The sequence below is a fragment of the Vombatus ursinus genome, unplaced genomic scaffold (assembly GCF_900497805.2).
Source record: "Vombatus ursinus unplaced genomic scaffold, bare-nosed wombat genome assembly UNPS02010304.1, whole genome shotgun sequence".
NCBI lineage: Eukaryota > Metazoa > Chordata > Mammalia > Diprotodontia > Vombatidae > Vombatus > Vombatus ursinus.
Window position 1 is genome coordinate 5,083,919 of NW_020950082.1, and position 25,619 is coordinate 5,109,537.

A 25,619-nucleotide genomic window follows, 5' to 3' on the forward strand; every position below is an offset into this window, starting at 1 on the left:
ATTATAAATCTGAATTAAAAATTCCAGACCTTTGATTCTGTTTTCCCTGTGAATTATTAGCAGGATTTAGCCTACTGTATGTTATTGTTTCCCCTTCAAACATGCCTTGGCTTAGAAGAGTGGTTAAGAATCAGACTATATACTAGAGCCCTCCCACAGTCTTTCTATATATAAGGTCCATCTTGTCTCCATAAAGATGCTTGGATTCTTAAAATCTAGCCACTGCTTACTCATGTTCAGACTCCTTAAGGGTCTGCCCAATATGACGATGTTCTAGTAAACCTTGTCTTTGACTGAATAAAAAACTGAGAATCAGACCATATGGAAGTTAAATGAACATAATCTTAGCTTTCAAATAAGAGATAGACAAGTGACTTTACCAGAAAAAAGTAGGACTGTGCCATAGTTTTGTGTATGGTGGTACTATGTGGGGTTTATTTATTTATTTACTTTTGCCACCCTTCAGTATCCTCACATTCATGGCTGCTGACTTTAGTTCTCTAAGTAGAATTAGGAAAAACGGGGCTTTAGGCTTCATGTTCCATGTTATAAGATTTTGTTTTAGGTAAATTTACTTTACAGCAATGTGTTACTAAGCGTGTGACTTTTTCATCACCTAGTGATCATTATAAAAGCTATCTCATGTTTCAGTTAATCCAGAAAACTGTGTTGGAAGTATTATAAGTGAGTTAGTTGTATTATAGACAAGACAGTGTTACTTGAGAGAGAAATTGACCTGACCCACTCAGGGGACCTGGGTTTTGGCAGATCCATACCTCCCCATTTTTGTATGTTGCAAGAACCATTTTCCTGGTGTATCCTGTCTTAGTTCCTGATTGTGAAAGCATGTGTAGGTTGTTCATTTTTATTCTGGAACAAGATTCTGCCAGTTTTTGTAGTTAACATACTGTAGTATACTTCATTATCTAGAACTCGGGTAACGAGTTTACTATTTCACTTTGCAGTTATACAATGATAATTTGATGTTCTTAAAAGGAATGAAGTGGCTAAGAGAACATGAGTAAGGGCCTCAATCAGTAGGGCATTTATTAAGCTCTTATTAAGTGCCAGGTATTGTGGTAGGGATATAAATTTAAAAGTTAGATAGTCCTTGCCCTCAAGATGCTTACAAGGTCCAAAACTGTTTGTTGTACCATAAAATATATATTAAAGTTTATTCAGTGTAGTTGAAAACTGATGTACAATATGGTATTACTGTATATGGTAACTAAGAGCCCATTGTCCCCCAACTATTATGGATAAACTGTAGTTTACCATTCTGTGTGCTTTGTACTCTGAAGAAATGTTTTGAGAAGAAAAGGAGATTGTGCTGGGGTAAGAGATGTAATTTGTGTTTGTCAGAAGAGAATCACTATGTAAAGTCAAGATATTGGAAATGATGCTACGACTGATTTTTAGTATTGAGGCATGGTCTCCAGTAGAAAACAAGACAGAAAAGTGAGGGTCAAATCTTGGGTTCACATTTCTCTAGATTTAATTATTACTTTTTTGACTTGGGCTTTCACTTTATTTTGCCTAAATTTCTCATATTTGAAATGAAGACAGCACCAAAAATAATAATAATTTCAAAAGGAAATTGTCAAAGTTGAGTATTTCCTTATAAAGGAACTCTTTGGGATGATCAGAGAAGAGATATCACAAGTGTCAAGTACAATTTATTTGGTAAAACTTAGAATTATGTACATTTTACTGCCCCAGGGCCTGGCTCGTTAGTAGTAGGTGCTTAATAAATTTGATTTGGTTGATTGATTAATAGAGGACTTAGAGTGATTATAACATTCTCAGCTGAGTATTAATTTGATCCTACTTTCCCCCCATATTTCTTCCTATTAATTCATGACAAACTTTGTGTATTGACGTCTGTAATTTAGGAACACTTAGAAACATGCATGATAAATTAGTTTCTGAAAATGTATTTTGGTTCAGATCTGTGCCTGGAATTTAATTTAATCTCTTATATGCCTGAAAGACATGAACAACCTTGCTAGCCTTCCCCTGCTCCTAATATTTCTGTTCTTCTGTCTTAAAAAGACAAAAAAAAAATCATCCCACTTTGTTTTTGGCCCAGTGATATGTGCATTACATGCGGCAAAATCAGGATGATAATGTGGTATATATGGAGAGCTGGAAAACTTATTTGACTTGGAAAAAGGGTAATAAGCCTTAAAAGCTGTGAAAAAAGAGGCATTCCTGTCCACTAGTCAGATGTTCCCCAGTGTCAGCACATGGATGCCACCAGACAAGAGTGTGGAAGCTCATTCACAAGGGACAGAAGGGGAACAGAAGAGGTGTAAAATGGAACTGGTGTTGAGCCAACTGAACCGATTCTCACCTTGCAACAGAGGGATTACCTATCTGTATTATTGTTCCTAGACTATAACTCACTTTTGAAGGCCTCAACTAAAGTTATATTTATGAACATCATATAAATATATGTGGGGAAGAACTTGAGGACCAAAAGCTACGTATCCTTTGTGCTTTCTTCAGTATCAGGTTCTCTTCAGGTATAAGAAAAAATGTTGAATATGTAATCAGTGGAATTTTAAATGAGAAGACTTTCATTAATCTTTTATTTTATTTAGGCAATTGGGGTTAAGTGACTTGCTTAAGTGTTTGGTCTGAGGCTGGATTTGAACTCAGGTCCTCCTGACTTTCAGGGCTGGTGCTGTATATACTGTGCTACCTAGCTGCCCCTGGGTACTGTTGGCTTTAGAAAACAGGAACCTGTCAGACAGAAATCTACAGCTAGCAGGGACTTCAGAACCCACCTAGGACAACCCCTTCATTTTAAAAATTAAGGAATAAGAGGAGATAAATATCTTCTCATGTCTTCTTTGGGGCCAAACTAATACTTTCTAATTTTGCAACACTAGTATTTGTTGTGGTTTTTTTTCTTGTTGTAGTCTTTGTGTGTATTATTTTCTTGGCTCTGCTTACTTCACTTTGCATCAATTCATGGAGGTCTTTGCATGCTTATCTGTATTCATAATATTCATTATTACTTACTTTATAGTAATATTCCATTATTTTCATGTTTTGTATTTTGTTTATCCATTCCTGAATGGATGGGCATTCTTTGTTTCCAGCTCTTTGCTATGACAAAAAGTACTAATTTATAGCTCCACCAGCGATGCATTAGTGTATCTGTCTTTCTACAATTCTGCCAACAGAACTGCCAATGGTTATCCTGTCTTTTGTCACTTTTGCCAATTTGCTACGGTCTGAAGTAAAATTTGGGCAGTTCTTTCATTTTTATAGTTTGGTCTTGGTTGCCAAGATGACTACTGGCCACAACATTCTCTTAAGAATTATGTAGGATTGAGAGATTTTCTCTGATATGCCCCACCCGAAACATTAGGACCTGTTTTGTGTGGCTCATAAGAGGACTCTTTGTCATATTTCTGATGAATTCCAGCCTTGGTAGAGTTCATCCTTCTACTTCAAGACAAAATAGGCCAAGAGCAAATGAATGTTTGGGGGTTTTAATCAATGTCTTCAGCCTAAGTGGGTTTGATACAAAAAGACACTCAAATATTCTGACTTTTTCATTTTATTTAATGTAGTAGATTTGGTGATGCTGTTGATAGCTGAGCATTCTTTCAAGGGCTAGTTACTTTTGAGACATCAGCTTTTATCCGTTCGTGGGTTATAAAAAGAAGAGGATAGATTAATAAATGGCAGAGGAATACAAAGGTGAATATTTGCCCTGCAGAGGCAGCTTCTGTCAATAGGAAGTGTTGTTTATTATGTCTTACCAATTTTATGCAATTTGAGGCAGAATGATTTATCTTTCTTAAAAGGAGTATGCATAACTGTTAATAATAGGAACAAATGTTCAGCAAAGCATGTTAATCTCTTTAGTTCAGCCTAAGCTTTTGTTAATTAGATGTATTCCTGAAAAAAGTGTGTTAAGTGTGCTTTTTTTATTAACTTTGCATTATGTATTACCTCAGGAAAAAAAAATTGGTTCTTCCAAATAATGTTTTTACTTAATCTAAGCATTGTTGTAAAAATATATAGTCTGCTTCTTTATTTATATTAAATTTCCTATGTAGTCCCTATAAGAAAAGTATTTAGTCAGTTGATAACAAGCATTTATTAAGCACGTGCTATATGCTAGGCATTACCCAGGAAATCAAAATAGAGTTAGAAGAGACCTTAGAGATCATTCTAGTCCCTAGTTTTACACAGCAGGAAATTGAGTGCTGGGCGGGGTTCAATGTGTGCCATTTTTTTAAAAACAATAGATTCTTATGTAATAATTAAAAGAAGACCTTTCACTTAAATATGAGTTGAAAGAACATTAATATTTCTAAAACTGACCATTGGGACCCTTGAAGAATTTTATAAACTTATTTATTTATTTAGATTTTTATTCCATAAATTAACCCATTTATAGTTGGACTATGGGCTACAGATGATAAGATTTTACTGGTCTTTCAATTCCTTCAGTCTTCTGATGTCAGATTTGACTGTGACTGCAGAGGTGGTATTGTAGGTCCATGCACCACCAACTACTGTTTTCCTACAGGATCCACAATGCCAGATACCCACAGCTCGTCTCTTCATTTTGGTCTTGCCACAGAAGGAGCAGGTATACTTGGCGTGCTGGCTAATTTCAGTTTTCTTCACCATTTTTCTGAGGGATGCACCATGATGTATTGCATATTTGCCAACAATTCTGACCTTCTTGGTATGTTTAGCCATGCTGCCAGTTGCAAGGCTGGAGCTCGGAGAGGCTGTTAACTAATTTAGAGAGGCACCTAGAATTGGAATCAAAAGGTCTGTGTTTGACTCTTGTCTTTTTGATAATTGCTAGCTTTGGACCCTGTCAAATCATTTAATGTCTCTAAACCTCAGCTGGCTTACTGGTAATTTGAGTAATAATGCTTCAACTGTCTACCTCTGGGGTTTATTGTAAAGTCACTCTGTAAGCCTTAAAGCCAAGTAGAAATGTAAATCCGTAGCAGCTGCAAAGGTTCATTAGAGAGCTCCAAACTTAGAATTCTGTGGCTCATAGAATCAGTATAGAGTCTTCAACTTTCATCAAAGCCCAGATCCAGGGTCCCCTCCTACAGGAAGTCTGTGCTGATCCCACAAGTTGGTAGTGCCCCTTTTATCCCTTTCCCCACCCCGAAATGACATAGTTTATTTTTTATTCTCTGCATATGTGTTCAACCTCCACACCTCTCTTCAGGATAATATGGGCTCCTTTAGGGCAGGAACAATTTTCTTTGTATCTCTAGTGCCTAGCATAGAGCCTGTCACATAGTAGGCAATTAATAAACACATGTTGAGTGAATAAATACCTAACTGTTAACATTTGTGGAAGCATGAACTATGAATTTGGTACCTATGTGAATAATTTGGGCTGGCTGCCTGAGCACCTTTTCTGCCTTTAAGGCAGGAATTCTTAACCTAGGGGCCACAGAAAGAGTTCAGGGGACCCCAGACTTGGATGGGGAAAGAAGTTACATCTTTATTTTCATTAGTTTCTAACTGAAATTTAGCATTTCCTTCCTTTATTTTAAAGCATAATTCTGAAAAGGGGTCCATAGCCTTCAACATACTGCCAGTATAGGTCCATGGCAAAAAAGGACCTGTCAGAAATACCTAAAAAAAGAGTCAGATAGGTGTTTTGTAATGGTAGCCTCTGAAAGACAAATGGAGATTAATTGTATTCATGTGAAAGGATATGAGGTTTGTGGGAACATCTGAGAGAGAAGATTACTGGAATACTGAAAGTGACATGTTAAAAATATTTGTTGTTCAATCTAAATGCTGGCCTGAATGTTGAGGTTGAGCATTTTTCTACCTAATAGTACTCATAACAAATCATTCTTTTCTCTAAATGAAACAATAAAAAAAAAGTTGGACTAAATTTCCTTGTTTATTAAGCAATGTTTGTGCTCAACCAAAAGAGCCTGAATTATTTCACTAATTAAATGTTGTCTGACCTAGTGGTAAGGCAGGGGTTTAATTCTCTTCTTCCTAGGATATTTGGCTTCTTGTTCTGGCTGCTTCAAATTGGTGGTTACTGTGGAGAAGAGTGAGGAATTTCACAGCTGAAGGGACTTCAGAAATTTTAAAGGCAGGACAGCAATTTAAAGAAATACAAAGCAAAATAAAGATGTGCATTTATCTAGAGAACAACTTTGAAAAATTCTGATCATTCCTTGTCTAGGTCAGTGTCCTTTTATTTACTAGTTAAGGAACTGAATCTGGAGTCAGGAAGATCTGAGTTCAGATGTGGCCTGAAACACTTACTAGTTCTGTGATCCTGGGCAAATTACTCAACTTCTGTTTTCCTCAGTTTCTTCATTGGTAAAATGGGGAAAATAATAGCAAGCACCTATCTTCCAGGGTTGTTAGGTTAAAAAAGATAATATTTGTAAAGAGCTTTGTAAAAGTGCTTAGCCCATGGTAGGTACTATATAAATGCCTAACCCTGTTATTATTATTACTGTTACTACTGTTGAAGTTTGGAGTGCTAGGAACCTCAAAATGCAAGGGTATAGGGTGAGTCTGCCTGGAAAGAATTCCATCACTCAAGCCCTCTTTCAGTCAGAGTAGTGAGGTTTTATTGTAACACCTGTTAGGTGGGTGAGATTCCTAAGGAATTTAATGGCTCTATTTAATGGGGGTAAGATTGGTACTTTTATAGAGAAAAAGACTGTGGGAAGATCTGGTTGGGATTAAGGAGCAAGTAGCCTGGGGTGGGCCAGGTGTAGACCTTGAAAGAAGTTAAGTGGCCAGAGGGTCACAGTGAAAGGGCAATTAAAAGGATTATTGACTGAGATGGGCTGCAATGCCTCAGTCAAATGCCAGGGACTGGGCTACTGAAATTTGTGGGAAAGTTCAGGGACTTTTCCTTTTAGGGGTCCAGATTCCCCCATCACTACCGTGACCACAACCATGCTTTCATGAGAACAACTAAGCCCTGGTCCTGCCCAGATGAATCAACATATTTATTCCAAAATGAAGACAATCTCCCTGGAATACTACTTAATTCAATCTCATCCACTGTTCTGCTATGGACAACTCCCCTGCCGTTTTCTGAATTTTCTAGGTAAACTCTAGACTAGAGGATGAGTTTCCTTAGCTGAATTAGCTGTATCTTTGTCTAGGTAATGCCTGATAATGTGGGTATCCCAGGTCTCTATCCTAGGACTTCTTCTATTCTGTATTTTATACTTTTTCACTTGGTGAAAACTCCCATCAACCTCCATGGATTTAATTATTTCTATTGGTGATTCTTAGATCTACTTATCCAAGCCTAAACTCTTGATTCTCTTCTCCATCTAGATATCTAAATTCAACATGTCAGAAACTGAATTCATCGTTCTTTTCAAATAATCCTTTCTTCCCAATTTCCCTATTATTGTTGATGGTACCACCATTCTCCCAGTCACGTATATTTGCAACCGAAATGTCATCCTCATCTTCTCACATCCTACCACACCCCCTTTATCCAGTCTGTTGCCAGATTTATTGATTGTATTTTCCATTATATCTCTCATATGCCCTCTTCTCTCTTCTGACTCTGCTATCACCCTGGTGCAGGCCCTCATCATCTCATTCCTGGACTTATAGCTTGCTGGTTAGTTTCTTTCCTCTTCTCTTCCTACTCCAACCCATCCTCCACCAAACTATCAAATTGATATTCTTAAAACCCAAGTCTGACACTCCACCCCCTCCCAGGGGCAATTGAGGTGACTCTCTTTACCTCCTAGATCAAATGTAAAATTACCAATCTGGCTTTTAAAGCTTTTTATAATTCAGTTTTTTCCTACTTTTCCAGTCTTCTTACACCTCACTCCCCTCAGCATACTCTCTGAACAGGTAACATTGGCCTCCTTGATGTTCTTCACCCAAGACAATCTGCCTCTGAACTCTGGACATTTTCACTGGCTGTCCTGAAATTTTCTCCTTCCTCATCTCTGTCTCCTGAATTCTCTGGCTTCCTTTAAGTCTCAGCTAAATTTCTACCTTCCATAAGAAGGCTTTTCTGATTTCCCTTAATTGCTAGTGCCCTCTTTTTTGATTATGTCGTTTATCCTGTATATATCTTGCTTGTTTGTAATTGTTTACATGTTTTCTCCCATATTAGAGTGTGAACTCCTTAAGAAATGGGTCTGTCTTCTGTCTTTCTTTTTCCCCCCCAGCATTTAGTGCTATGTGTCTGGCAAATAATAAAATACTTATTGACTGACTGGTTAGTGGGGTAATAGGGGTCCTGGATTTGAAGTCAGAAGACCTGGATTTGAAGTCAGAAGACCTGGATTAGAGTTCTGGATTTGCTGTTTGCTACCTCTGCAATGTGGGGGCAATTTATTTAACTTCTCTGGGCATCAGTTTTCATTTCTGTAAAATGAAGTGAGTGTACTAGATAATCTACAACATCATTTCACTTGTAAATGAATGATCCCATGATTCTGTGAAGAGTGAGTTAATTTTTCAATTCTCTTTAGAATTTTTCTTTTTAAGGAAGGAAAACAGATTTGTTCTCTGTTTAGGAAATCAGTTGAAGTTTGATTTGTCTCTCATTTGAATTCCATCATGTTTAGTAGTCTTTAATTTGTTTTCACCTCAGTCAGGACAACTAGTGGTCAGTCATTTTCTCAGGGCCTTGAATGGAAAGTGTCACTGAGTAGGTGTAGCCCACCAGCCAGATAACTGCAATGGCAGGCTGAATTTGAGCCCTGATTAGAGATGACATTTTCTGGACTTGGAGGGTTCTCTTTTGGAGTCCTTGAAAAAGAATGTCTTTCTTAGCATTCTTCCTTCTGGCGTTTTGATCCAGGTTGGAGGGCAAACTTTATTCCTGTATTGTCTCTTGTTAAAATAGTTACGGAGACTGAGGGAGGAAAAAAGGACCTGTTTTAGTGGCTACATTTATCTGTTTTTTTGTGTTTGTTTTTTTTTTTTTCAAAGACAGCTTCTTATGATACATTGCACCTTTTGCAGAAAAGAATCTTTGACACTCCTGAAGACAGTAGGGCATTGCCAAGACGGCTGCAGGCAGATTTCTTTGCTAGCATTTCCTTTCTGGTCATGGGGTTGGAAAAGTGCTGAGACAGAATTCCAGATTGAAATTTGTAATCAGTCATTGAGTTATTCTGATCCTGATCCCACAAGCCTTCTGCATGCATGTAATAACAACTTGCTGTGTTTCTGGTATGGAGGAATAATATTTATGTTTCTCAGCTAAAAACACATAGTGCCCTAGGTCATGGTAGTTTACTTTAATTGCTATTCAGTGTGATAAGACATTTCCCTAATTTGTAGAGAATTCTGATGCTTGGGAACTTGCAAGCATAGATAGTTGGGAATGAGGACTTAGTTGGGGTTTCATTGTGGTCATTTTTATTTTGAATTATGCTCTGAGATACTGTGAGTGAATTTGGCCATAGTGGGTAAGATCATGTCTGAGGGAAGTGTTGGCAACCTACATTTTTGGACTTGTTTTCAAACATAGGATTTCACTTCAATAAAAAGCTGTCCCAGGGGAGGTTTCTAGAATAAACTCCCAAAATAGGAGGGAGAATGTGGTAACAGAGTTGCTGTACAATTTGAACTCTAAAGTAGAACTCTGATATAACTATAATGAGATTTCACTGATGATAGTTTATCATCTTGTTATCACTTGTTGACATTGACTTGGAATTCTCCCCTCGTATCCTTTGCTGAACTGTCATTCAAAGCAGTGTAGATGACTTCGAGATTCCAGTGACCTTTGAATACAGAGTTAGGTGTAGAAGAGTTCTGGGAATGTAGTGTCAGAAGATACCCAAGAACTAATAAGAATTTGAATAAAATGAACAAAACAGTCCTCTTTGGAAAGGAGCTTACATTCGAATGGGGAGGAGACAGGAAGTACATATGAGACTCATCTTTCCTTGAAAGACTTCATAGATGGGGAACTCACTTTTTCAAGATAGGCAGTTTGACTTTTGGATAGCTCTAATTTAGTAGTTCTTAAGCTTTTTTTTTCCCCCCCTGGTGAACCCCTTTGTCATTCTGGTGAAGCCTGTGGACCCCTTCTCAGAAAAATGTTTAGTTGTGTAAAATGATATACATAGCCTTACAAAGGAATCTGCCGATATTGAAGTGGGTGAGTACAATTACCAAAAAATACAATTAAGTTAAAAATAAAACAGAAGTTCATGGACTTCAGTTAAGGATGTCTGCTGGAATTGTTAGGCAGTTTGCTCTTACTCCAAATCCAAATCTGTTTCCTGTAACTTTTTCCTAGTTCTTCACTCTTGGGCCAAGAAGAAAGAATCTTGTTTTCCATGTACAGCCCTTCACAAATTCTAATCTCCCCTCAATCTTTTCTTCTTCCAGCTAAACACTTCTTTTGCTCTAGCCAGTCTTTGTTTATGATGATTTCTGTTCTAGTTGTTTTCTTGGAGGTACTAGTTTGACCATCTTTTTTCCCCTCCCCTCTTTCTTCTGGTCACCATTGCCTTATTTTGCTTGATCTTGCTTTTCTAAAGAGAACTGACCAGATGCACAAGCATGATGGTGGGCCCCTTTTCTACAGTTCCTTGGAGGAGGGAAGAGCTTTTTTCTCCTTAACTTAATTAAGTTCATCTCTTTACTAATGGGGGATTCATAGCCAGTCCTTCCTACTGGGACCATGATTACATACAGAGATGCCCAAAAAGCAGTGTGAAAGGATTCACTCACCAGTTTTTCTGCCTTTTTCACAGTGATTGTGACAGGAAGCTGAAGAAGACATGAGAATCAGTATGGAGGAGAGAATACTGTCCAAAAGATTCCAACCCTGATCTTTTATTGGGCCCTTTTCATTCATTCATTCATTCATTCATTCATTCATTCATTCCTCATTCAGTGTTTATTACTGTTTTCTCTTTTGAGACATATATAGTTCTACTGATTGGCCCAAAGACCATAAATAAAATAAATCATATTTCCTTTAGTATCAAATAACTTGTTTGATGAGTGAGTTGAAAAAATGTTAGACAAGTAAAAACAAGATTATAGTCTTCACAACTACCTCTATTGCTTTCTGGTATAGAGTCTCCTGGAGGCAGAGGGAGAATCAGTCCACTAGTCTGACACTAGAATTCAAGGAGCTGGGACCAAAGGGATCAGGGAAATACATGCTTTAGCTTCCTCAATTAAAACCTGCCAAAGATACAAAATGCAAGTTCCTCAAGAATAGGGATTGCATTATTCTTTGTACAGCTTTTGTATGTACCTGGTTATTTATGTGTTGTCTCCTTAGACTTTGAGCTTCTTGAGATCAGGTAGTGTTTTGCCTTTCTTCTCCAGTGTTTGAGCAGTTTCTGACACATGTTAAGTGCTTTAATAAATGCTTTTTTTGACTGGTTGATTTTGTATTTGTATCTCTAACAACTAGGAGAGTGCCTGGCACATACTAGGTACTTAATATATGCTTGTTGATTGTTTCATCAATGCTATCCATTCTGCAGAGAGAATCAGATTTTTACTCTCGTTCTTCATTGTGGTTTGGGATAGCCAGAAATCCAAGAATGGGGCAACATGATAGAGTGTCGAGAATGCTAGATATGAATTAGAGAAACAGAATTTGAATCTCAGCTCTCTTTGTAACCCTGAGTCTCTGCTTCTTAGGGCCTTATTTCTTCATCTTTAAAATGAGGGTGTTGGACTAGGTAATCTCTAAGGGCTCTTTCAGTGCTGATTTTATGACCTTGTGATCCATTTTGTATCTCAGGGTCTTAAATGTTATCGTTCTTATTGTTCAGTCGCTTTTCAGTAGCGTCTGACTCATTGTGACTTCAGTTGGGTTTGTTTTTGGAGGGGGGGAGACAAAGAAATTGAAGTGGTTTGCCATTTCCTTCTCTAGTTCATTTTAGAAATGAGGAAACTGAAGCAAACAGGGTTAAGTGACTTGCCCAGGGTCACAAAGTAGCTACTAAGTGTCTGAGGTCAGATTTGAACTCAAGGAGATGAGTCTTCCAGACTCCAGGCCGGGCCTTCTATCTACTATGCCACCCAGCAGTGCATAGGTGTTGTTAAATGTTATTAAAATGGTATGAAACTGTTATAGCTGTGCAGAAAGACTTGGGAGAGAGATATGCTCTTCTTTACATTTGTCTTAATCCCTATAATATTCCTTCAGAGTAGTATTCTGGTGTCACCTGGTATAGGAGGCCTTTTCAGATCTTCCCAGTTGTTAGTGGTCCCTCCTCCGCACATTACATTTGTTCTGTATGTGTTTTTACATATATTTATTTGTGTATATGTTGTTTTCCGCCAATGGACTGTGCACTCTTTGAGCACAAGAACTGTTTCTTTTTTTATATTTTCAAGGCCTAGCACAATATCTGGTACACAATAATAGGTGCTTAAAATGTTTGAATTTAATTGGCTTTTGTACTGTAGACTTGAAGAATACATGCTTCCTTATTTTTACTGAGAGTTCATTGTGTGAAAATGCTGCTTGCTGCTGTTATAGAATTCCTCTTGGTCTCCCCTCTGTTACATGAATTATTTGTATTGTGAGTATAGGATGGGCAGGCAAAGTATTCTGGGGTTGTGCTTTTTTTTCCAGGTAGTGTTCGTCATTTTTTAGAAGAGCAGGGCAAGAGAGTGGGAAAGATTGTTTGATATGTTTAAAGGGAAATTCTGAGGTTAAGTTAGATAGCAAATGTTTATTACTGATATGATGTGTGTGTGTGTGTGAATAATATGAGGTTTTATATTATGATACTAAATTATTTTTGGTTTCTGGTTCTCAGGAGATTAAATTGTTAGAAATGAAATTTACATAACTTGTTAAGTAGATAAAGAAATACACTGGATTAAACACTCAGTGTAGTGTCTTCTAGGGTTTGATTCCTTTTGTTTGGCCCAGTTTTATATTGATTTTCTGATTGTTTCCTTCCTTTGCTTCTGATGAATGGATTTTTCTGGTAATTATAGTAGGAATTTTTGAAGATAATTAGCAAAGAATAATTTTAGTCTAGTGATTGCAGAAGCTAATCTTTAATATTCTGTAGTTTTATATACGAAATACCACTTTTTGTATATTACATGGTTCTTCAGGTGGTGCTAGGCATATGACATTGAGAATGGGTCTCTAGAGCCCTCAGTGATCACTTCTTAATTGGGAAGTTGTGATATTATATATAGTACTGCTGGTCTAGAGAAGGCAGGTGTTACTGAAATGTAGGTTGTCAATCTCTCTCTGAGGGAATGATTAATGGTCTGCTTTGGTGTGTGATAAGATGTTGTCATCTGTATCTATCAAAATCACTCTGAAGCATTCAAGTACTTCTTTTCTCCCCAGATCTCTTTCAGATCCTGGTGGATATATATTTTTGGATCATTTGCTTTTTGTGGTTCAGATCCATTCAAAGGCTGACAGACCTCTCCCCAAAAGAAAGGGGCATAAAGATGCCAAATGCAAAACCACAATAATTTCTTTGATTGCAGGGACTTTTTGGCCAGCCTGAAGTAAGAACTTGACTTTAGAAGAACCTTTGGGCCCATCAGTGTCTCCCTCTCCTCAAAAGGGATGGCAGGCCGAAAAACAGCTGGCAATCACCCTGACCTCCGCAGACTTCAGAGGAGGTAAGCACCTCTGTTGGTACTCCTCAGACAAAGATATACTTCCTGCTCATCCCTCCCACTCCCTGAATTCCGCCCAAGTTTAGTGTGGACTATGCCATGAAAACTCCTTCAGGCTTCATCTTCTGGTTCCACCTGTGCAAAGTTTCACAGAAATAACCACAGCTGCCAAATAGCCTTTTTTCCCCTTTTGATCCAGAAAAGGGGTTAAGAACAGGAGAAAAGCTATTTCATCTTTCCTCTGATTGAGGACAGACATCTGAACACATAGAGTAATTTTTTTTTTTCTGGTTTCAAATGGCTGCCATTCTTGATTCAGACACAATCCAAGTTCACGTTGCCATTTGAGGACAACTTGCAGAGTCTTACTCTCCTAATTTTTTATATTTGGGTTGGGAAGGCAAAATCTTTTTAGGGTGATTTGTCTCCTCCCCTAAATGTAATCCATCCAGAAACTGAATTCCCGAGGATTTTCTAGGAGGAATTGCTCCTGATCTTGAAACTGGAACAGTAGTATGGACCAGAAACTTTACATTTCCTTAGAGTACTGTGCTGTTGGGTTAATTGTGTAATGAATATAAAACCTGAATAACTGAATACTTCAGGTTCTTAGTGCCATGTGGCAGTTAATAGTTTCCCCCATCATCTGTATACTTGCTTTTTAGTCTTTAAGAAATGAGTATCAGAAAAAATAGCATGAATTAGCACAATTGCTTAACCAGATTTTCAGTTGCTGCTTCTGTAAACGTGTATGTATGCATATATATGTACATTTTGGGTTTTGGAGACAATCAGGTCACAAAGTTGGAAGTTACTCTTGGGGGAAAATAGAGTAGGTGTGAATTTTCTATTGACTATTTGTAATCTCTTTAAGAGATTAAAAAAGGTAGAACTTGAGTGTTTCCACTGAAAAGAGAATTGATCTTAACCAAAATGTAGTCTGTCAAACTGGCTGCTTTTTTATCTGATGGGCGCATGCTAGAAATAACAAAGGAGAGCACTTATTGTGTGTATTGCCAGAATTGCAGATTTACTGGGCACAGAGGTGTGCATTAAGGTGTTATATAGATTGAGTTTAAATAGGAGTTGCTTTCTGAAGGCACTAGGAATCATCTGTAGAAAATTACTGAAGGTCTTTATGTTTGTATTGCCATAAAAGTCAAGATTTCATAGAAATGGGTTAATGTTTCAGAAAAACTATTATTTTTTGGAAAGGAAAAATCTTAAGAGTTTATTTCTGTTTCATTTTTAATTGTCTTCAGTCTAATTTCTAACTCTTTAAACATAATCGTGACTATGATCTGAGCCTTAACCACGTGGGACATCGTTCTTTTAAGTCAGTATGCTGGATCTTGACACTACCCAGCAGAAAAGCTCTGATCAATGCTGAGTACTAATAGATTTTACACAGTTATTTAAAGTTTATATTTTAAGAGTAACAGTATACTGCTAACTCAAATTTTTGATTAGCTTGTCTCTTTGGTTCTGAGATCTTTGTCTTACTGACTGCATTAGTAAGGAAAGATATTTTAAAGATGGCAACATAAAAAATAATATATCAAGCTAGGAAATAAGCTGGTGGTTATTAAATGGTATTGTCTCTTTGGGTGTGTGAACAGTGTACCATATTTGATCATAACTTCTATTTTATGAACTCTGACAACCAGAAAATAAATTCTGACCAAATGAATCTTAAGTCTGTTAGCTACCATTGGAGTCATTGCCCACATTAAAAGTAAGATAAATTTTGTTTGCCTTTAATAAATTTATAGCTTAGCTAAGCTAACTTAGGTTGACTTCGGTATCTTAACACAGTGCCTGTCACATAGTAGGTGCCTAATGTTTGTTGACTGACTAGTTATGTACAATATAAATAAAAATTAAAAAAATCCTTGTTTCTTCAGTAACAGGTTGCTGTTCTTTGGCAATGAAGGGATATTTACTGAGTAGCCAAAGTTTAGGATTAGAATATAGAAAAATTGAGAACTAACAATTTTTGTTCCGTTTAGGAGTGTGCACCTATATAGGACTCACAGAATCTTTGAGTTGGAAGAGCCCCTACTTGGTTGTCTAGTCCTATGTATAATTTCCTCTCCACTTCATTTTGTCAATGTCCTTCCTAAAACATGATGCCCTGGATTGAACGTAACATAACAGGTGGGGTCCAACAATTGAGGAGTCTCTTTATTTTCGTTCTAGATAGTCTATTATTGTAGACTAAGGTTGTGTCAGCTTTTGGGGAGCTTCTGTATCATGTTATTGGCTACACCTTCCTCCCTAGCCTTTATTTACACATTTGATAGGAATTTGCAATTTTGTTTCGCCCATTGTTTTAGTATGTCAAGATTTTTTTGGGATCCTTTCATTCAATATGTTAATTATCTTACATGCAGTGTAGAATCACTGGTCAGAGACGATGTGGAATAGTAGAAGAAATACTGGACTTGAGTATGTCAGGCCATGTCTTTGCTCTGGTGGTGAGCAGCAGTGTTAACCTTTTAAAGTCACTGAACCTCTTTCAGCCTCATGCCTTTTATTCATGAAATGGTGATAATAATAACAATAAAGAATTGTATGTCCCTGGTGGTTAGCACAAAGAGACATTTTAAAAAACCTTTGTTGATTGCTTGCTTGCCTTTTGTGGATTTGTGGATGACTTATGTCTTAGGGTTGTTGAGAAAGCACGTGGTAGATATTAAAGTGCTATAGGAATTCACGTTATCTCTTCCAGTTTTGTTTTATTTGCACATTTTATAAACTTACCATCTCTGCTTTTATCCACATCACTGATAAAGATGTTGAATATCCCAGCCAAGGACAGCTCCCTTGTGTACTCCATTAGAGTTCTCCCTGTAAGTTGATATTAATCTGTTAATGTCTAGTCTTTGGGTCAAATCATTCCTTTGGTATGTACTCTTCCAATTATGCCAGCATATAGCCTGTGTGTGTGTTTGAATTGAATTGGACCTCTCTAGTTCACTGGATAGCATAAAAAGACTTTGTCATGCTTTGTGGAATCATGTGTCTGATTTCTGTAGCATTCCCCAGACTTTACAGTCTGGTGACCTTTTCAGAAGAGAAAATGAGATTATTTTTTAACATGATCTCTTTTTTAAACAAGAAATTGATGCCCTTTCTTTTTATACCAGAGTCCTTTCCCAATTTATTGTTCCCTGCTCTCCTTTGAACTGTTAACCCTAACATAAAAATTCAATGATTAAACTAACAGATACAGAAATTGTTGTAATTGTTTGTTTTCCTAGGTAACATTTGACACGAAATCTGTTCTTGATGTAGTCTTCCCATGATGGCCCTTACTGATCACTATTTTCATCTCCACATGTTTACGCTTTCTTTCATATATTGTAGAATTTTGTCAGGAATTGATGTTAAACACACTCCACTCCCCCCTTTTGAAAATTCTATCCTCTGATCTTTTTAGAAATCTGAAATTTGCTCTGCTCTAATCTTGTGACACATCTCTACCATTCTTTATAATTCTTTGAAAATCATTCTTAATAACTATTAATAATAATCTGCGCTCATTTTTTGAGGGGTGAGAGGACCCTCTGGTGCAATTCATTCAGTCATGGTGATTTGAGTTCATTAAGAATGCATTTGTCCTTTTTTACCACCTTGTTACTTTAACCTTAGGTAGTGCCTGTATAGAGATTTGTGTTATATCTTTCCCTGTGTGAAGATCTCTTGATAGTGAAAAGGTTAACCTTCTTTCATTACCATCATCTCATCTTCCCTGAGTATCAGTTCTTTTCTTTTTTTTTATCTTCTTCTGGGCCCCAACAAACCTTTAAATAAAAATCCTTCCTGTTGTCTTTAACATTCATTGCCAGCCTCAGCTCACTCTGAGTTTTAGCACTTCTGACATTCTGCCAAGACTATACTGGCATATTTTATATGAATATAAAAAATATTCATCCTCACTTACCTTTGCTTCCTTCCACGTGATACACCTAAAAAAGACATGGAAAAAAAGTAGTTTACAATCCATCTAATATTGTCTTACCCCTTCAGTGGCTATAAACTGGGGTTGGGTACTTCTTAAAAGTAAAATCTGCCACCTTTTTTTTTTTTTCTTTCCCCCTTTAAGACCCAAGCTGATTGTTACTGGTTAGGCAGAGATGTGTTTTAAACTACTAGTATAAAGAGCTATGGTGTGAGAATGTGTGTCTAAAGAAATCCAGGTTATAATCCATAACAATATTCATTGCTGTTTTAAATTTTCATTTGAATAGTTTGGGTGAGTAAACTGGTTTTCAGAAGTGAATGTGCTGGCTGCCTGAAGCTCACTACCTATGTCACCGTGGGTAATCCACTTAAGCTCTCTGTGCTTACTTTGTTCTTAAAAGGTTTGGGTTAGATGCCTTCTGAGATCCTTTCCAGCTCTTGTTATATGATCCTGTCTCCTACGACAGATTGCCTCCTCTGTCATCTTTCACTATTTCAGTTATTTTCAGTCTCTTCCTTGGTTCATTCCCTGCTACCTACAAACTTGCCTGTCCTGAAAAACAAAAATAAAAACCCTGCCCTTGATTTTTCCATGCCTGCTAACTATCATTCTATCTTTTCTGTCCTTTCTAGCTAAATTCCTTGAAAAGGCCAACTTCAGTAGGTGCCTTTATTTTGTTTCCTCTCACTCTCTTCTAACAACTTACAATATGGCTCCTGACCTCATCATTCCACCAAAATAGTTTTCTCCAAAATTATCAGTGATCTCTTACTTGATAAATCCAGTGGCCTTTTCTCAGTTCTCATTTTTCTTGACCTTTCTGCATGCATCTTTTGACACTATTAATCACCCTCTCCTTGAAAGGGTTTTTTGGGGGGGGGAGGGAAGCATGCTCTCTCCTAGTTCTTCTACTTATTTGACCACTCCTTCTCTGTCTCCTTTGCTGGATCCTCATCCAGATCATGCCCAGTAACCTGTAGGTGTCCCTCAGTGTTCTGTCCTTTCCCTTCTTCACTGTGTCAGTTGGTGATCTCATCCACTCTCATGGATTTAATTAGAGTGTCTCTAAATTGGTGATTCTCAAATCTACCTGTCTTTCACTATCTCTCTGCTGACCTCCAATCTCACATCATCAGCCATCTTGCAGACATTTCAAACTGGATATCCAGTAGACATCTTAAACTCAATATGTCCAAAATGGACCTCACTATCTTTTCTCCCTATTTCCCCTCCTACCTCCCTTGTCACTATAGAAGACAATACACCATCCTCCCAAGTCCCTCAGGTTTGCAACCAAAGAGTCATCCTGTCTTCCGTACTATATCTCACCCACACATGTTAAGTCTGTTGCCAAGGCTTGTCAATTTCACCTTTGTGACATCTCTCAAATACACACCTTTCTATTCTTTTTCACTGCCACCACTCTTGTGCTGGCTATCATCACCTCATACCTTGATTATTACAATATCTTGCTAGTGGATCTAACTGCCTCAAATTTCTTCCCCACCATTTTTCATTTCATTCTCCACCAAGTTTCTTCCATCCACCATTCAGTCACTAAAGTGATTTTCCATTCAAGTCAATACCATGCAGACGCCCCTCGCTCTGTGCCCCCACCTCCCCCCACCCCCCATCGACTACAAAATGCTATTTGGCATTCAAAAGCCCTTCATAACCTAACCACCTCCTACATTTCCAGTCTTCTGATAATCTTATTCCTCAACACAGTACTCTTCAATCCTTTGATACCATCATCCTAGCTATTCTAGGAACAAGGTACTCCATCTCTGGTTCTGAGAATTTTCTCTGTCTGACTCCCATGCCTAGAACACTGTCCTCTGCTCCAGTAACTGACCTCTCTGACTTTAAATCCCAACAAAAATCTCATGTTCTGGTCTTCCTCAACCCCTCCTTAATTCTAATGTCTTCCTATTTATGCTGCATAGAGCTTGCTTTGCACACATTTGTCTGCATGTTGTCTTCCCTGTTAAATTGCAACCTCCTTGAGGGCAGGGACAACCTTTTGCCTCTTTTTATATTCCCAGTGCTTAGAACAGTACCTGTCGCATATTAAGCACTTAATAAATTTTTATTGATTGTATAATTGCTTGAAATAGAATGAATATGTTTATAACATTATTATGTTACTTATTAGTGTGCCTTAGGAATTATAAATCAAGTGAATGTACCATTTTCATTTTGGTCAGTATGGAGAGGTTTGTCACCAGAATATCAGACATTAAAATAATCAGTTTTTTACCCAACCATGAAACATAAAAGTACAAAATGGCCCTTAGTTCTGTGTTGTCCCTTTTCTGTTTCTAAGAATGGTGACAGAATGGTAGGACAGGGCACAGAGGATAAGAATTTCACAATTCCTTGACCATCCATGTTCTTTTAACTCTTCGTACTCTTATGTGTGTGATCTTTGGCCGTGACCAGTAAATACATTGATATGTTGTAACAACTGAACATCTGCATTTCCTTTCTTGCTGTACCTTGAAACCAAAAGACACATAAAAGTTGCTGCTAAATAGAAGGAAGCCTCTTAGGGCAGCTTGCTGATGCAGTGGATAGAGATGCAGGAAGACTCATCTTCCTGAGTTGAGATCTGGCTTCAGACACTTCTTAGCAGTGTGACCCTTGGCAAGTCACTTTACTCTGTTGCCTCAGTTTACTCATCTGCAAAATGAGCTGGAGAAGGAAATGGTAAACCATTCCAGTGTCTTTGCTAAGAAAACCCCAAATGGGGTCATGAAGAGTCAGTCACACAACTGAAAACTTCTAAACAACAAAACTCATAGGTTCCTCATGGAAAAAAAATAAAGCAGGTAATGTCCTGATGCATACAAAGGCAACAAGAATGATGATTTCACGAGATACTGAGTCTTGTTTTTTGCTATGCTTACTATGAAAATATCAAGCTGATTACCATAAATGTAATTGCAGTTAATGCACTAACATGTTCAGAAGATGAAGAGGGGAAATTGAGTGGAATAACTTGACAAGATACTGAAAACTAATTCAAAATCGACCTTGATACTAAGCGTCTGCATTCCAGGCAAAATATGTTGGGGAAAATGGCTTAGGATCAAGAAATAAGAGACCAAAGGCTTGTAGACTATTTAGAAATATCGCACTCACCCATCATTAATTTAGCCCTTAAGAAAGGAAATCAAAGATACTTGATGTAACCAGGATGAAATAATAGAACAAAGAAAATACATTTTAACAGATAAGAATTTAACAGAAATTCTTGGTTATTACCTTGAGAGTCATTGCAGAATCAGTTTTTTATTTATAGTCTGATCATCGACATCATTAAGGAAAAATGTTAAGCACATCAGTAAGTTAGAGGAAAGATAAAGAAGATAGCATTGTATTTGTTTCTAGAAGTTCCAACCCTAACCTGTATAAACAGGTTGTAGATCTTCCCCCCAAAACCAAAACAAAACAAAAAACTAACCTAAACCCACTAGAAGTTATAAACCCACCTTCACAGTGAGGAAGCTTCAGCCAGTAAACAAATAATCAGCCTGCCCAATGGAGATTTATGGCTGGCTTTAATTGTAGCAGTAGTTTGGAGTATGTATTCACATACAAAGCTGTTTCATATTTGACAAGTTTTGCAAATAGGCAGTCTGATACAGAATTAAGTAAGAGTGGAAGTCTTCAAATGTGCTGGGTGTGTCCTGTCAAGTATTTAGAGAAAAACACATAAAACAATTGCATAGGATAAGATAAGGATAAGTGGGTTGCTGTCTGCATAGATAGCATGAGGACTCACAACAATAAGTTCATCAATCCATCAAAGTATTGGTGCCATGTAAAACTTATTGTACCTCTTCCTCTTCTGCTCCATGCACATGATTACATAGGGGACTGGGCTACATAGGGGAAGTTTTTGAACCATTGTTTGGTGACCTTTTTGCCTTGGTCTGCTCTGCTGGTAATTGCTTTAGGTGATATTCCAGAAAATGACAGTAAGAATATTCCCTAGTTTCAGGGAAAGTATCCAGCTGACTTTAGCCAGATGCAAGTATTGTGTGGCAATTTAGTGGCATTTTAAGTGGTTATCTAGGTATTCTCTGACATTATATGGTTATCATTGGACCACGAATCCTATCCAACAGTTATGCTTCTATCTTGTGACATAAATGACTTCGTTCTTTTCTGGTTGTTTCTTTTTTTTTTTTAATAATTTATTTTTTGTTTTCAGCATTCACTTCCATAAGATTTTGAGTTTTAAATTTTCTCTTCCCCTACCCCCCAAGACAGTGTGCCATCTAATATAGGCTCTACTTATACAATTCGTTATTAAGCACATTTTCCTATTAGTTATGATGTAAAGAACAATTAGAACTAATGGGAGGAACCATGAAAATGAAGCAACAAAACAAAACAACAAACGAAAAACAGAGCAAATAGTATGCTTCAATCTGCATTCAAGACTCCATAGTTCCTTCTCTGAATGTGGATAGCATTTTCCATCATGAGTCTTCTGGAGTTGTCTTAGATCCTTGCATTGTTGAGAAGATTTCAGTCTATCAAAGTCAGTCATTATACATTGTGGCTATTACAGTGTACAGTGTTCTCTTGGTTTTGCTCATTTCACTCAGCATTAGTTCATATAAATCTTTCTGGGTTTTTCTGAAGTCTGCCTGCTCATCATTTCTTATAGCACAGTAGTTCATTTCTTATAGCACAATATTTGGTTATATTTATTTTTGATGATATACTTTGTTTCTTGGCCTGAGCAACAACTCTTCTGATTGTAGACTGCTTACTCACACACTATGTTATGCATCTCTCTTATTAACCTACAGTTCTGAATTGTCTGATATTTTTATTTTTTGTCATACAATGATTCCTTTGGGTTATTTATTTCATGGGTATTAACCTCCATTAGCTTAAATTTTTTTGGATGTCATTTCAAAATAACTCATGTTTATTCTACTTACTATTTTTCTATCAAATTCCCTCAGTCAGGATAGTTTGCCCTTTAAAGAAAATGGATTTGGATTTGTGATTGCATCTGAACTAGAAAGATATAAGAAGCTCTGGCAATATGTTTTCAGAGTTGCTGGAAACAGACCTGGGAAGTTCATGCAAATTTATATAAACATGGTCAAATGAATAATTGTTTGGGTTTTTTAGAAGTTGTTCTGGGGCAGTAATTTTTTCCAGATGTTTGTTGTGTATGTGTCTTTTTTAAACAAGGCTTCTATTAAAAAAAAAAAGGCCAAATTATTAATCATTTGCATGTGGCCACACCCAGAGAAACAGTAATATCAGGACCCAAGATAGTAGTGGTATCAATAGTACATAGAGATGTTTTAGGTCTGATGGATATGAAGTTGTTAGTTATTTATTCATCTCTGATTGTTCAAAGTATACCTGAATGTCTTTACTTTATAATGGCTAGTCAGCACTTAGGAGATTTCTTTCTGTGCTGTAGTCACAAGTTGATGTAATAGGTTCTCAGAGTTCCTTCTTCTTCAAAGATTGCCTATCTATGAAGAGAGAGCAAGGTACTTTCCTTACTACTGAAATTGGCATTTGCCACTACCCTCTCCGGTCTTACTGCCATTGTAAGGTATTGATGCCAAAGTTTGGCGATGAGTAAATCTTGGTTTAAGTTCTTCCTATTGGGTATTTAAAACTTTTGATTGTCAGAAAAATAATTTCCCCAGATTCATCTTTGGTCATCTGCTAGTAATACAGCCATGGTTCAAGGATTCCCATGAAATGGGGACCAGGATCTGTGAAGTAACATAGAATTAGAGTTACCCTGTCAGCCTTACTTTGGTTTTGGGAGGTCATCTGAATTCCTGATTGGCTTAGAACAGATGGAACTTTTGGGCAAGGGAAAAGCACATCTGTTTTCTCTGAGAGTAATTTTTAGCACACCAAGTATCTGTTTGTCCTCATGTTTCTGGGAAAAGTAGAAATGGTTTCAGTACATTAAGCCTCTGTTGAATGCCAATAAGTAAAGAAGATACAAAGCTATTCATTTTTCTTTTAGGTAGGCTAAACAAACATCAGGCAAAGTCTGATTTGAAGTAACAGGAGATAGCTTTTCATTAGCCAGTCAATTGTTTAAAAAGTGAGACTGCTTGCCAAGGATAATGCAGAAGAAATGTGTTGCATCAGAGTATTGTGAAGAATGGGGGTTGGTGTAGAAACTTCTTTCTTTTCCCTGATCATCCTCTCTTAAAGCAATTGAGAAGAGTCCCTCAAGACATTTGGCTGCTTTGCTTTGTTTCCTCTGCCTCCAAATAAATGGAATGAAATTCAAGCTCCCAGGTGGACTAGGTATTATTTTAATTTTTAGCCAAGAAAATCCCCATTACATTATATTAACATTATATTAAGTCTTTGCAATTTGAAAGGATCCTAAAATGGAAGATATCTTATACTCTTGTCCATTGTGTTATTTTACTGCAAAAATAATCTCAGGGATCCTGGAAGTGGATGTTGTTAGACTGCATTGTTTATATACTGAAGTAGTAAACTGGCAATTTTGTGCCCAGCTTTTGTCTCAGTTACAAAGACAAAATTGAAAGAATTTCTGCCTTCAAGAAGTTTATTGGGGGGGAGTGGGGACAGGATATATCAAACAAGTAAGTAAAAGCAAAAGCATACCAAGTAATATGAAATAATTTCAAGAAGTAAAATATATTAATAACTGGGTGGATTTGATGGGATGATGGGACCTGGACCCCTAGAAGGAAAAGACAATGTATTTGAAAGCAACCCAGTCCCTGAAGTTTCCCTTATATTTCAGCAACCCACATTACTGGCATCTAGCCCAAGGCTTCTGGCCCACCCCAACTCACCTAGATACTCACTATTGGCTTTACAGTAAATCTTGCCACTTTGACTGGAAGAAGGTTTGAGTGTGTGAATTCTTTCTAGGCAGAGGCTGCCCTGTACCCTGACATTTCTAGGTTCCCTGCAACCCCAAACCACATGTATGGGAGGGGTTGAAGATTGATTTAAGTGGGGACCAAAAAAGCCCATATATCATTTACACTCTCTAAGCCCCAGTTTCTTTATCTTTACAATGGGGAGTTTATAAACCCCACTTTCAGTTCTAAATTAGTGATCTTATTATGTAGGGAGAAACATCTGAGCTAAGCTTGGAATTCTTTTTTTTTTTTTTTTAAAGGCACTTGGGGTTAAGTGACTTGCCCACAGTCACCCAGCTGGTAAGTGTCAAGTGTTTCGTCTGAGATTAGATTTGAACTCGGGTCCTCCTGAGTTCAGGGCTGGTGCCCTATCCACTGCTCCACCTAGCTGTCCCTAAGCTTGGAATTCTGAAAGGATAAAGTGAAGAGGAAATACCTCCCAGGAATAAGAGACAGCCTTTGCAGAAGAAACATAAACACAACAGCTTCGAAAAATCTTACCCTACTTCAGGTGTTTCTTAACTCCTTCTCTTATTCTTTCCCACAGACTGCTACAAAATATTAAAAATAAGAGAAGAATGTCTTTCCTCATTCTTTTAATTCTGTTCTTCTCTAGATTGTAGGACTATTTAGGTAAGAGCTAATTCTTTATAATACTGCCTTACTTGTTGTGGGCATTTGTTTACTTTTTTAAAAGTTGTGCCTTTGAAAAATGGCTCAGCAGTGAGTAAAGGCAAAGTATTTTATTTTTGAGAGTAAATCTTTGGGTCTTTAATTGCTGTGGGAAAAGACAAATATTTCAGAATTTCTGCTGTCCTTTTTTTGACCCTTAGATTATTCCTGGGCAAATTTAGAGGCAGGAATATATAAGATATATTCCAATTTTAGTACATTTGATTGAATGAATTGAACTTTTACTGCCTACTCTTGAGAGGAGGGTTGGAAAACTTTAGCAAATGAATAATTGAGAGTTGGTTTTGTTTATTTTATTATGCTTTTTGGATGAGTGCAAGAAAGGGAAAGAGGAGGTGATCTATGTCATGTCTTTGGATTTCCCAGTCTTTCTGTTTTACTGTGAGTTTTTTTCATTGGAGATTCTCCCCTCCCCGCTTTAAAAAATTAATTTCAGTTTAACA

At 37.2% G+C, this 25,619-nt stretch overlaps 2 protein-coding genes across 2 annotated transcripts in view; one reads left to right on the forward strand and one right to left on the reverse strand.

Moving 5' to 3' along the window:
* The window catches only part of STK24 (serine/threonine kinase 24), a 134,697-nt gene that overhangs the window by 55,936 nt on the left and 53,142 nt on the right, over window positions 1-25,619 (forward strand). The window lies entirely within an intron of this gene.
* Window positions 4,450-4,728, reverse strand: LOC114037286 (putative 60S ribosomal protein L37a). Its single transcript, XM_027854105.1, has one exon. It carries the CDS (start codon window positions 4,726-4,728, stop codon window positions 4,450-4,452), a length of 279 nt encoding a protein of 92 aa, XP_027709906.1.

Coding starts and splice junctions, on each gene's coding strand:
- LOC114037286 (XM_027854105.1), bottom strand. CDS start 4,728: ATGGCTAAACATACCAAGAAGGTCAGAATTGTTGGCAAATATGCAATA.